At 32.7% G+C, this 14,428-nt stretch overlaps 1 protein-coding gene across 13 annotated transcripts in view; it reads left to right on the forward strand.

Moving 5' to 3' along the window:
* The window catches only part of TDRD3 (tudor domain containing 3), a 168,381-nt gene that overhangs the window by 47,194 nt on the left and 106,759 nt on the right, over positions 1-14,428 (forward strand). For 11 of the 13 annotated variants that reach the window (XR_011493007.1, XR_011493008.1, XM_044779879.2 and 8 more), the window contains one exon: positions 12,188-12,272. The exons of 1 other annotated variant lie outside the window; for it this stretch is intronic. Coding sequence is in view for 4 of the 12 variants with exons in the window: in XM_044779879.2 (XP_044635814.1) it covers positions 12,188-12,272 (85 nt within the window). In the remaining 8 variants the exon portion in view is untranslated. Of the gene's footprint in view, positions 1-7,887; positions 7,995-12,187; positions 12,273-14,428 lie in introns of those variants that run through there. One more of the 13 variants, XM_070480874.1, reaches the window with a different exon arrangement.

Here is a 14,428-nt window from a genome sequence, read left to right on the forward strand (position 1 = left end):
TTAAAATATAGATAGTTTTTTCTGATTGTATTTAATTTTAGGTTCCTTGCGTCCTGTTGATTAAATTTTATATTTTGAATATGTATTTTTATCACCATTTTTAATAACAGAAAAGCTATGAGGCAGCTCTAGTATAACGTAACGAAGACTGGACTAGGGACTTGGAGGCCTTTGTTTTATCCAGTGTTACCACTTCCTCTGTACGTTGGTAGATTAGCAGTCTGAAATTCTGGTGCCGCTCCTATTTCTCCCTCCTTTTATGTTTATTAAGGTATTGTTTACATACAATTAAATTCACCACTTTTAAGAGTTCAGTTTGATGAATTTGGTAATTGTATCCAATTGTGTAAATGGATTTCTTACCTTCTAGCCCCTTTGCGTTTGGTCCCCTCCCTCACCCCTGTCCCCAGGCAACCTCTGATCTGCTTTCTGTCACTATAGTTTTGTGTTTTCTAAAATTTTATCTAAATGGAATCACACTGTACGTAGTCTTTAGTGTGTTGCCTTCTTTCACTTAGGATCATGGTTTTGAGATTCATCCATGCCATTGTGTGTATTGTTATTTCATTCCTTTTTGTTATAGTATAAATATGTCACAATTAAAAAAAATCCATTCACCAATTCATGGACTTTTGTGTTGCTTACATTGTTTTGCTATTATTAATAATGATGTCTTGAAGATTCGTGCACACGTTTTTATATAGACATATGCTATCATTTCTCTTTTGTATTATTTTTATAGTAGTTTTTCTAGGGATTACAGTATATAACGTCCTTAACTTTTCACAGTTCATTTATTGTTAATAATACACTACCTCATGTAAAATACAGAAATATCACATCTGTCTTATAATTCACTCACTCTTTCCACTGTGTGTTCATTCTCCTAATTCCATTTCATTTCAGAAATAGTTTTTCACTCTAGAATTCTCACTTGATGTTTTAGTTGTTTGTATCTCTCTGATGAGACTTCTCATTTCTCTGCTCAGATTTAATGTATTAAAAACTTTTTTTAAAATTTAGAATTGTTACAGTATCTACTTTAAAATTGTTGTCTGTTAATTTCAACATGTGGTTTGTCTTGGGTCAGATTTGATTGATTTTCTGTTTTCTGGAGACTGTATTACATTTTTGTTTTTTTGTATGTTGGGTAATTTTGGATTGTATTCTGAGTATTATGGGTTGTTAAGATGTGAAGATTTTGGTTCTGTTGCTTTTCATGGCTGGTTCCTGTTTCCTAGGTTATAGATGGTACTTTTCTTGGCTGGGCATGAGCTGCATACTCTTGTTCTCTGTTTAAATCTTTTGTCTTTAGCTGTGCTGCTTTGAGTCTGTTCTGCACATAGGTCGTTCAGAGGTCAGTCAGAGATGTGGGTAGACAGAGTTGGGGAATCCCCTCTCTGGGTCTTTTGCTTGCAGGATTCCCCACCCCCGCTTCCATGCTCCTGGTTTCCGCACTTCCCTTTTCTGTTCCCCAGACCGGAAAGATTGTATATCCTTGTGCACACGTGCTGCAGTATTCACCATTTGGTCTGCACTTTGTTCTAAACTAAAAGCCCCAGAACCAGAAGTTACTTGTAGCTCCTTACCTTCCTTATCTAAGTGAGCATGATTCTCCACCAGTGTTTTCTGCTTACTCTCTGGTAGCTTTTGTTGCTTTTTGTATTTTTTAGTTATTTTCTGTGTGTGCGTGTGTGTGCGGGTCATATGTCCAGTAGGGTCCTACTCCATCATACCAAGAATTGGTACTTTAGAGATCATTTGATTCCTCTCTTTTTAAATGGGGGTAATAACACACACACATCTAATAGGTCTGGGAATCACAACAGTCAAATATGTAAACTTTAACACACTTGACTCTGAGAGAGGGTAGAGAGGGACCATATCATTTATCTGAATTGTTACTTAGTCATTGAAACTGCTTTGTTATTTGTAAAGCTCTTTAGGGATATTTGATGTACAAGTAAGATTTCTTAAAATAAGAAATTACTTTAAAAGTATCATTTCATTAAAACACTTAAATATTTCTAAAAGTACAAAGTAATTCATAATTTTAGAGCTTAAAATTCTTTTTCCCCATTCTAACACAGTAATATGACCTAGCAGAACCACTTTTAGGAATATATCTTATAAAAATATTAATATTCATTCTCTAATATGTGTCTACAAATGTACTCAAGGAAGTATTGTTAATATAAAATTGGAAACAACCTGGGTAGTTAAAATAAATTATGATATACCCCCTGTATGGAAGGGAATACCGTGCATCTATTGAAAGGATGAGATCTGGAAATCTATGTGTTTGACGTGGAAGTTGGCCATGATAAATTCTTAAAAGAAAAGATCTACTGCAGAAGTGTTTGTGTAAAACGAGTCTATTTTTATAAACAAATATTTCCTTCTAAATTCCACTCCAATTTATGTGTATGTATATTACAAGGTTATACCTAAGGTTGTTAATAATGTTTGTTTTTTTTGGAAGAAGAATTGGGGAGGGATCACTTTCACTCTGTATTATACTTCTATACAGTTTGTATTTTATTATTTGTAGGCTTAAACTAGTCAAGCTCATGAAAGAATTCATTCAGGGAGAGTTAATGAATCAAGCCATTTAAATTGAATAGAAAATTTTCTTCTTCATAGATTCTAAAGGATGACCTTTCAAAATATTGTTTTTTATTTAATTGAATCAATACTTCTCAAATAATTACTTAAATTCATAATAGATGTGTTTTCTGTGGTGCTGTAACAAATTACCACAAACTCAGTGGCTTAAAACAATAGAAATGTACTCTCTAATAGTTCTAGAGGCCAGAAGTCTGAAATCAAGGTGTGTGCATAGTCATACTCCTTCAAGAGGGTCTAGGGCAGAATCAGTAACTTGCTTCTTCCAGCTCTCGTGGTTGCTGGCATTTCTTGGCTTGGGACCTCATCACTCCGTTGGCCTCTGTCTGCCTCCATCTTCTGCCTCCATCTTCACATGGCCTTCTCCTCTTCTGTATGTCTCTCTCCTCTGGTGTCCGAGAACTCTCTCTGCCTCTCTCTTATAAGGGACACTTGACATTGGATTTAGAGCCCACCTGGATAGTAATCTCAAGATCCTTAACTTAATGACATCTGTTAAGACCATTTTTACAAATAAAGTAACATTTACAGATTCCAGAGATGAGGACATGGACATACCACCTTTTTCAGCACCACCATTCAGCCCACTACCAAAGAGATGTGGGGATATATTTAAAGTATGTTTTCATAGCTAAAAAATTAAAACTTTTAATTTATTTACCTCATTTCATTTCAAAAATTTAAGCAACACCAAGTATTTAAAATGTATTGTAAAGATTAAAATTATTAATTTGTATTTATTGACTAAGATATATGTATGTGGGAGTATTTTACTCTTTTGGCAAAAAATTCATTTATTTGTTTAATATGTACTTATTTAATTTAATGGCATATTTAGGTGACTGCCCTTTTTGATTTTAGTCCTCTTTTATTTTCATTTTATTTTAATTTATGGAGAATTATGCTGTTAGATGGTAAAATATATGATTACATATACTAGAAACAAGTTTTTGCCATAATTGTCTGCAATAAGTGAATCTGTAGATTTTCACTTTTAAAGTTTTGAATGAATGACATTAATTTAAATAAGTTATAAGTAAATTATAAGATGTCTAATTTTACAATTAGATATTACAATTGTAATTCTCTGTAATATAGAATTTTAAACTTACTACTTACCAGCTGTTTCTTGACATCCTTGTTTTAAATTTTGACGTAAATGGCAGATTGGGCAAAAACGACGGCAGAGTATTTTGCATTGGAAATTCTGTTTGGGATGGAAATGGTTGCACAGTCTCATGGAATAGCATTTTCTTATTGTTAAAAAACTATGTATATTCATCCATATATGTAAAACTGGAAGATTTCAACAAATTAAATAGTACAATTCTTTGCATCTTGCTAATGCTTTCCTTCAGTTCTCCGTGAGCTCTGTGTGAGTAGCATGTTAGAAATATGTAGTTCAGGCTTTCTTATAAGGAAATGTATGACACTTTTGATTATTAGTTGTAGCCTTTGAGGAATTCTCTTTATTGTTAGGCAAATTTCATTCTTTTCCTTCCTTCTAAGAACGCAGACAGCGTTTTTGAGTAATGTTTTGAAAATATTTTCTGGAATCAACACTAAGGGCACTGTTTCAGAAGGAAGAAAACTAATATTTATTCAGCATCTACTTTATACCAACCATATGCTAGGTATTTTATGCTGTCTCATTTATTCTTAGAAGAATTCTATAGTATTTTTTTTTGTAGGGGAGGAAACTGAGGCACAGAAAGATTAAGTAAATTGCCTAGGATCCCACACGTATTAGAGGGTGAGACTGACATTTGCATCTCGTTCTCTCTCACTAAAAAGTACAAATCAGATAACAGTTTCTCCAAGCTATTTATAAAATGCCTTCTAATTTTTATGATATCTTACATTTTTAAATGGCATTTCTTATGTAAACTAAGTAGACAGTCTCCTGGGGTTAATCCTGGGAGACCCTTGGCGTGGACTCTGCAGGCACTGATGCTGTACTGCAGGAGTCAGTGCATGGGCCTCTGGCCTGAAGTGAGCCTTTCCGCCAGATAGATGGTTTTATAGCTCTCACCTTTGTGCTGAGGGAAAGATGACAAAAATGTCTAATACTCGTACATTTTGAAATATAAGTTATTAAAGAATAGCCTCAGCTCTACTTCTGAATTAAAGTATGAAAATGTTGAATTAGAGGAAGGACATAAATTATAACCTCCAATGAAAGTAAAAATATCCAGCCCTTCATTTTATACTTTTAAATTTACGTGAAGACTTGGTTTGCAAAAATGAGTAATAACATAGTTAGGTTCCCATTGCCACTAATCTTTGTAATATATCAATTATGGAATTTCAGAGGAATTAATTACAAATTTTTACTTGCTCAGCTGCTAATAATTTTTTTTTTCTAAATAAGCATCCCAGGGTCAGTGTCTTCATGGGTTGGTTTATGTATGGAGAAAATATTTTAATATCTGAAAATGGGCCATAAAAAATAGAAGTTTGTGATTTAGTGTCACCTATCTTCTTATAAGTTGTTATCTTAAAATTGTCATGTTTATTTTGATGTCAGAGAAAAGCAACTGAAATAATGTTGAAAATACTTTTTGTAACTATTTCACAGCAAAAACATTTAGTATCTGATAATTTATGTGTACTTTTTATAAGTCTCTATTTCCAAAGGAGGAACATAGGAGAGAATAGGAAAGGAAACTGTCTTTTGATATACTTCAGTTTTTTTCTTATGAGGCGGTATCTCTTGAATGCTTACTAAATGAGTTTTTTAAAAACACTGAATGATCTTTATAGCAAACACAAATTCTAAAATTGTAATAGTCTATTTTATTTTCTTTGATATCTCAACTCCCCAACAAAAAAACAATAAATGTCAGAAAGCTTTGTTTTAAAGTGAATTCAGTTCATCTTTGCAGTCTTCCAATAGTATGATAATATTTTACTTATGAGGCAAGGTTGTCATCTAGTGGTGCTTTCTGGTACTGCATCCTTCAGAGTTAGCTAGCTAAGAAGTCTTCAGCATTTTAAGGAAGTGCTTAACAAAAACAAATCTAGGTTTCAATTTTTCAGAATTTAAACACTTTCAAATGTTTTAAATTAGGTATAACTTCACAAGGGATTTTCTTTAGTCCTTTTTCTGATTTCCGCCTTTCAATCTTTAACGATGGACCAAAATAACTTTGGCCGCTGAAATGTTGAAGTTTGAGTAGTATGGATGGTAATCATGTTGTACATAAAGGCGTTTGATAATGCTTCAAGATCTCTAGAAGTTGTTTATTTAGATATAGAAATGCTTCTGTAGTACTAAATAATTTTTAAAAAATTTTTTGCATATTTGTCTTTTCAGGTTTTGTACAGGTTAATTTTATGAAACATTTGCATTTAAAATGTTAAGGTTTTCATGATGATTTCTTTGCTTTTGGTATTTCTATTTTTGTACTATAACAACGTGAAAAGTTAGTGTAGAAGAAATTAAAGTGGATTTTCTGCTGTGTGTGTAAGTATGTATGTGTGGAAAAAATTTAATATCATAGCTTAGCTAAATGGTAGAAATAGTATCATTTGTATATGCAAAGAAATTACAAAAACTGAAAATATAATGCATTTTTAAAGATAGTTTATTTTTGAATAAAATCTTGATAGTTTATTATATTGATTAAGGTCAACACTAAGTTCTTGTACTTAGAGGTACTTTAAATAATACATAACTTTATTCATCTGATTAATTCATAGAGAAAATTAAATTTTAGGCTGGAATTTATTCAGGTCCTTATTATAATTGTTAGGATAAATATTGTACTATTCATTTTGGCATAGTAGGTGGTCACTTTACCTAAAGAAGGAAAGAAAATGGTAGTGATGGAAGTATTACTTGGTTGCTAAGGGAAACGAAATAAAAGACCTCTTTTTTCATTTTCCACCATTTATGTGTCCTGGTACTCCCTCTTCTGGATTACCTTTAGTAGAATTCTGATCCTCCTATTTGCTGTGCTTCATAGGGATTTAGGAATGGAATTCCATGGATTCATTCAACTTACTGCTGGTGTACCAATTTATATTCTTCTTGGGGATTTCCCCCCCAGTGTATTTATAAACTGTATTGAATATATTGATTTCACCTGTACCAGGTTATGTGAAGCAAATTTTGTGTCCAAATTCTTATCAGCCTTGTTATCTTACTAATCTTATTACTCTATGTGGTTAAATACTGTATTTTCCCAAATAATATTCATAAATAGGAACTTATAAGCCATTTTCTTCTGCTCAAGAGGAGGGAATTAGCAAGTTATTATTTCAGTGTCTCTGGCTTGGTATAGCAACAGCTTGTAAGAATAATAGCAAAACCCAAATATTTTGGCAGGCGTGTTACAATCCATTTACACTGGCGGTGGAAACAGGATAGGCAGAGTGAATAGAGAGATCATTATTTGGGTGATTTTTTAAAATTATTTTTTAATGTCTTGGGAATTTGCAGTAGGTTGGCAACTTCTGTGTTTGCTAAATCAAAGATACCTTTTAATATGTGATCTTTTAAATTATCTGTTATGTTTTATTCTCTCTTGTCTCTGTATTTGCTTGGGTAAATGGGAGTTAGTTATCTTTATCTTCTTTGTGGCTAAGCAGGAATTCATTTATTAAATTCCCAGATTGGTATTTGGATAACATATGTGGGCCAGTAATCTTAATGTGGTAGTAAATAATCACGTATAGATCATAGACTCCAAAAACCACATGGGGCCATTTGATTTGGGTTTTATTCAGAGAAAATTAAGATTACCATGTGCCAGTCATCGTTCAGGTATCTCTTTTATTGTTTGATTGAATCCCTATCCATTTGAGAAGAATATTTTCACTCTTGGTTTTCTGATTGGTGTTTTAAAGAATTTTCATATGTCATCAGCCTAATATATATGTGTAATAATAGATTCTGATTATTTTGGAAATTCAGGTCTCAGTTCAGACTTGAATGGGGCATTCATTGCTTGGATGGGTGGAAGTAGGTGGAGGGGAAGAAAACTTAGTTTGCTTTTTAGTGTTTCTGGCCAATTAGAACATTCCTACCCCCTACAAATTATATGTAGTCTGGAAATCGGAGGTAAAGATGAGTTCCGTATATGTCCAGTTTGTAAAATATTTAGGCCAAACTATGTGATTTGATGCTTTTCAGTCTGATGGAGACAACTCTGGTAGGAACATTTATCGCAGTGCATAATTATGTTCATTGCTCTCTAAGAGTCATACAAAGTGACCTAAAAGACAAAATTCTTTTCCTCTTTTGCTTGAAAAGGATGTCACTCATGAATATTATATTATTTAAGAGACTCATGGCACAACCCTGCATGTCAAAGACAACTTGGAAGTGTACAGGAGCCAATAAGCAGATAACTTTAATATGATTAGTAAGTACAAAGTGTATGTGCCACGTGCGAGCTGATATGTGTTTTGTTTGGCTTGTATGTTGCTTTACAAAAAACTAAAAGCTAAAAATGAGAAGATCTGATAATTGCTGTATTACCTATTCTCAGACAGACAGTCAGCTGGAGCTGAGTTATTGCTGCCCTCTTTAGATGGGGCGTGTACTCTTCAGCTTGTCTCAGTTCTCCTCACTATGCATTCATCATAGCCAGTGAATAAGCTGGGCTCAAGGATTTTACCTGCTTTCTGAGGAATAAAGCAAAGGAAAGTTGGCTCTCTTTTCCCTTACTGGTAGTAAGAGATGGTAATGATGAACCACTATCTGGATCAAATAAATGAGATTAAAATGTTAGTATTTGTTTTATCACAATTTTCTGTCAGTTGAGATTCTTGAACTATAGTTTGGGCATGTCTGTTTTATATGCCCAAGTGACTTCTGAACATGAGGTGAAGATGGTTCTGGTAGTGGCACTTTGGCTGTGTGACTCTTCTTATGGAATATCTATTCATTATTTGCAGTAGGAAATCCTCTCTCTCCCAAATTGGTAGATAAAAATTAACTTTAAAGCTTTTACTTCTGAAGCAAAAAGAATTGCTCAGGATTACAAATTAAATGGCTCTGAGTAAGATGGAATTTTAACATCTTTACTTCTATTTATGAAAAAGGAAGCACTTTCTAAAATCTCTTAAAAAAATTTGAGCGCTTATTAAACTGTGATTTAAAATGGCATTATTTGAAGGTAAAATTAATAAGAAATCTTAGTCTATTCTGTGAGTATCATGTAGAAGTTTAGCCATTTAGTGCTCTGATTGTCAATAAAATGTATTCTGATGTATTTTTAGTTCAGAATAGTAATGAGTGTTTTTATAATGTTGCTGTTCCAAAGTCTCCACTGGAGAGGAGAAAAAAATGTATGCTTCTGCAGGCTGTTTTAGTAAACAGGACCTCTCTGGAATTCATTTCTTCTTAAGGGTTCATGCCCTTGGGTTTTACGTGCTCAAAGATGGCACATGGGAACTGATTATAATTCTCTTCTCTTGAGGTCCATCATGCAGATGTGCCCAGGGTGAGATCTGGCATGCCTGCTCCCAATTTCAATTCCTTTCTTTTCCAATGACCACATTAAGACTGGTGAATTTTGTGTTTTGTTTTTTCAGTTACTGCGTTACTGTGGTGCATCTTGAAGCCACTTTGGGCATTTGACTTACTTTTATCACTTGTTTTATCTATTGCTAATATTGGAGTTTTAAACAAATATTGGAATTTTAAAACAAAAAGATCAATTTGCAAATGCTAAGTTATGGTTAATTTAGATTCAGTTCTTCTGTGAAAACAGTCCAGTATTTACAAAAGGATGTCCAACATGTTAGTGGAGAGAGCCGTGAATGGGTCTCCTGTTTTTTGATAATTACAGAGTAAAGCTGTAAGGCTCAAGTCCTTTGATTTTTCCAAATATGAAGGGTGAGTAAAGGAGACGTGTAAAACTTGGAAATTGAGACTGAGCCACGTTTTTGGATTTGTTGTATTCAGGAAGCATTTTACAGGCATTATTTAAAAGAAATCACATGATATTTGACTTATACACGGGTGAAGTCAAATTTCCATCCTCTTGTGGTTTCTGCCTTTAGAAATTTTGTTAGATAGACTTTCCCTTTTTATATTTTGTAGGGATAGGTATTTTTATTGTTATAACAATTTTTGAATGTCTAATTATTAGTGTTAGTTGAAACTAGGCCGATTCTTTTTTGATATATTTTAGAGCTCAGTGATTGAATTTACGTAGTTGTGCTTTTTTGTGTGTGTTGGCGAAGTGTGTCTACTTGAATAGGAAACTGATTTGTATAGATGTTAGCTTTTCTTTATGAGAAGATGATCATATTCCTAATATTAGCATTAGTTCTTGGTAAATAAAAATGATGTATTGTGATGAAAAGACTGCTGACCTGGGCGTCAGGAGGCATTCTTGTTTTAACTTTGCACTGCTTAAGTTTGTGTTCTAGGGCAAGTTTAGTTAACATCTTTGAGCCTTCTTTTCTTCATCTGTAAAATTGAAGAGGTGAACTTTGATTATTTTTAAAGATCAATTCCAGTTCATCTGACATCATATAATCTTTTAATTTTAAAGAGTTGCCTTTCTAGAAAACAAAGTGTTTCATTAGTCATTGCATATTATTTCCCCCCTGTGTAGGAATTTTGAAAGTTGTGTTTTTGTACTTACTTAATCAGCGTTTAATATATCACCCATATCCCTTTATGCACTGTTACTTTCTAAAATTGGTTTCAACCTTTACTTATCTCTCATTTCTTCCCCATTTTCCAGCCAGAATGTTCCAGGTTATTACCTCTAGAATATGCTTCACACTTTTTTGCTTCCATGTTTTTGGTCACACTATCCCTTTCCATGCACTTTTGCCCATCTCCCAGCCACGCTGAGCCTCTATAACATTTCCTTTATAATTATTTTGGCCTTGTATGATAGCTGTTTATGTATTGTGTTGTGTTATATATGAAACTGTAAACTCCTTGAAGGCAGGTGTTTAATTTTCATCATTTTACTAATCTTATCACTAATTCACATAATACTTTTCACACAAATATGGGATTAATTAATATTTGTAGAACTGAATTTGTAAGAGGATTAATGATAGATACAGGCAATGGCTATGAACAGTGAAAAATTAACAGGATAATAAGGACATTAACTTAGCCATTTTGAATTAAAGCAGTGTTTTAACCATCTTTACTGACTGCAAACATTTATATTCCATGGTCACTTATATACTATTATTCCTGCCTCCCATCCATTCATTCTTACTGAGTCATCTAAGTATTTAACACTTCTATTTTTTCTCTGTAACCCACTTAATTACTTGCCTTCATTCCTCATTGTAGTTTAGCACTGGCATGGTCTTAAAGTTTTAATAGTATCTAATTTTGTTAACACATTCTTGCTTTGATTTATGCGTGTGTGTGTGTGTGTGTGTGTGTGTGTGTGTGTGTGTGTGTACTTTCCTGACTTTTATCTCCTGGATCTTGTTCATAGGGTTATCAACTTTAATCTATTCTTTTGCACTCTTCAATTTACATTTCTTTTCACTTACTCTTTTACTTTTGAGAAATCATTCATTCCGTATTTCTTAAAGGCACATGCTCTTTGGTTGCTGTCTCCAGGCAGAGTTGACATTGACAAGTGTCTTAAAATCAATCTACTGTTGGGGGTTGATGGTGGAATTGCTGGCTCAGGAATGAGCTTCAGTTAGCTCTGTCAGACTAGTACTCCAGTATCTTTTTAGTGGGAGAATGTCTGCAGAGGCAAAGCTGGCACCAGCCTTTTGGTTAAAGATGTTGATACTGATTGTGAAAAATGTCAGATGTTAACGGGCATTTTTACAGATGGACTTTTTGGAGGATGATACCCGGATTGTAGAATTTATCAAAGAATTTGAAAATGGCTGTGTTGGGCATGGATGAATGGGTAGAAATGATTTTTTTCCTCCTTGGATTGAATGATCTTTCTACTCTTGAATTAATTATTGTCTGTGATGGATGAATGTTTGGTTTGGACTGGATAAATGAACAAAGGGCAATAAGACTGAGTAGAAAAACTGAAAAGAGATGAACAGTAAAAGATACAAGGTAAAAAGTCACCTATCTCTGTGCCATTTGGAGTCAATAGTATTTATTGAGGGATTCTTTGGAACATTATGTTAAAGAAAGGGGACTTGAGAGGATAATGTGAGAAAGCGCAGATGAAATTTCTGTTAGACTAAGTTTAAAACTATATTGTTTTTAGTTCTATTTTTATGACACATCTCAGTCTCCAAGAACTTACTGTATTACCAAATATTTAAATCAGGTATTATATTCATATAATAGTAAAGAGTAGCTTATACATTCCTTAAGAAGTATATTGCTGTTTAAATAGCTTTTCTCAGAAAGTATATAACTGTTTTTAAGGCAATATCCCTTTAAGGATACAAAAGAGGAAAAACATGCACTGTCCATTGTGTTCAATCAGCAATAGAAAGTAAGCAGGGAGTATCCAGGACTCTTTCCCTTAGTATTTGTAGTAGAAGCATTTTATCATAGAGAACAAAATTGCATGTTGACGTAAGAAAATAATTTTGGTTAATTTTAATTTTAGAAAATATTAAGCCATTTATTTTATTTTAACAGGTATCTTTCAGATGAAGGCATTGAAGCTTGCACAAGTTCTCCTGACAAAGTCAATATAAATGACATCATCCTGATTGCTCTCAATGTAGGTTTTGTTTATTAACTTATAAACATTTTAATCTAGAAGCTATATTCATTAAAAACAGCTCATAAAATGAACTGGATTTTATGATAAGTAATATGGAGAACATCTTTCATTTCTCTTGTTCATTTTAAGTTGTAATGTTTGTTGAATTGATAATCTCATATCAGCCAATTATTAGAAATATATATTTCTTTTAACGTCTATTACACAGAAATCCAGTGAAAAAGGAAAACATACAATTAAAACTCCTTTTTTTGTCACCCAGCGATCAGTTATAGAATCTCATAACATTTATAGTGGCTATATAATAGCAGTAAAAATTGATCATATTCATTAAAACAAAGTGTCATTTAATTAACTTAGAAATTCTAGCTAGGTTATAGTTTTTTGGCAGTTGTATTTATTATTTCAAAATAAATTTTCCTGTCGATAAAAGTAATTTATATTGTAGAACACTTCAGAAAACACAGAAAAGTAAAATAAGAAAATTAAACCTACTTATAATACTGTCAATGTTTTGGTGTCTATTTCTTTCCAATCTCTCTCTCTCCATCCACTGTATAGCTGTATCTTTTCCATAATTGGGATTGGCTTTTGAATTTTCTCAAAGAGTTATAAAAATTATTTGAAATGTAGATGTAAGTAAGAAATATTCTTTTTTCAATCTTACAGTTTCCCCAGTGGAAGTTTTTTCATATTGCCTTTACAATAACTATCTATTAACAATCAAATTTACATATTATGATGCATAATCAGTGAAATTCATAAGAGAATTACTGTCTGACAGATCCATCGTATCACTGCAAAATAGGTGTAACAAAGCAGAAATGGGGGCAACTTAGTAGACCGTTTAAAATATAAATAAATATATCACTGTGCATAACTTTTTCTTTTCATATCATTTAAATTTATATAGTTGAGTTTAAACTTAAAGATAAAATTTATATTTTGTGATCTGTCATTTTTTCCTGCTTCTTTAAATTTTATTCAGTAAGACTAACGATTTCTTTTTTTGTTTCTGAGCTAAGTATTTAGGTTTTTGTTTATTGTTTTAATAAACAAAAGACTATAAAATTTTTAAAGTAAGCATTAATTAGAAATTACGTGTTTTTAACTACAAATGGAAATATTCCCTAGACATTTTAACTTTCTTTGACTCGCACCCAAGTTAGTGAATTCTGCTTTTAAAAAATGTTATAAAGAACTCTTACTTTGTTTATTGAAAAAAAAAATCCTAAAGATGATAGGAAAGATATTTTGTGACAAACTTCTGCTCCTCTTTATTTTTCTTGTTTATATTCTTAGGTAAATAGCAATGAATGATCTATAATTGGGTGTGAAACTTTAAAATAAATCAAGATGAAATATTTGTCCTATGCACATGAGAGGTGCTTCTTGACAATTATCTTAATGAATTAATTTGTCTTTATAATTTTCTCTGAAATATATAGTTGAATACTCCAATCCAAGCTATCATGCCACATAATAGGGGGAAAAACCCTTTTAACCAGGGTGAAGTGTACATCAGACAAATAATCTACTTGTCAAATTTATTACCTTTAAATAAAATCAAGCATTTATAGTATTTCTGTTGAATTTTTTTCAACTTTTGAGTGATTGTGGGATATTAATCACTAGTTGAGAAAGACTTATATTGTTGATTAATATTGTATGTTACTTATTACATACTGGGAGAATAATCCATGCACAAGCTTTCTTACGTTCTCTTTCTTCCTCCTGTGGGGGACACTCTGAGCTTGTTCCTTTATCAAGCAGTGAACAGTGCAAAAATAGGTATACAATGTTTCTGCCCAGGGAAGTCCATTAGAGACTAGTACGTAAAGCTTTTATTGAACTGCTCATGAAGGTACTGTCTGCCTAACATGAGAGAAAATTCTGGACTCTTCCCGAAAAATGCAGGTGTTCACCATAAGCACATTGTTTATACAAATAGTCTAGGTAGTGAACCACCTTTTCAGTTAGGAAATGGTTCAAGTGCAAAGTTCCTTGATGCCAGCCTACGGCCACCCTTGTAAAAGCAGGCTCTTCTAAAGGTAGCAGCCTCAGAGCTGCTGTGTAACACTTTTCTGTGCATATTTTTATACTGAAAAGGAGTGTACTTAATTTTTTACTCTGTAGAATGAGGGGTTAGAGTA

The sequence above is a fragment of the Equus asinus genome, chromosome 11 (assembly GCF_041296235.1).
Source record: "Equus asinus isolate D_3611 breed Donkey chromosome 11, EquAss-T2T_v2, whole genome shotgun sequence".
Lineage (NCBI taxonomy): Eukaryota > Metazoa > Chordata > Mammalia > Perissodactyla > Equidae > Equus > Equus asinus.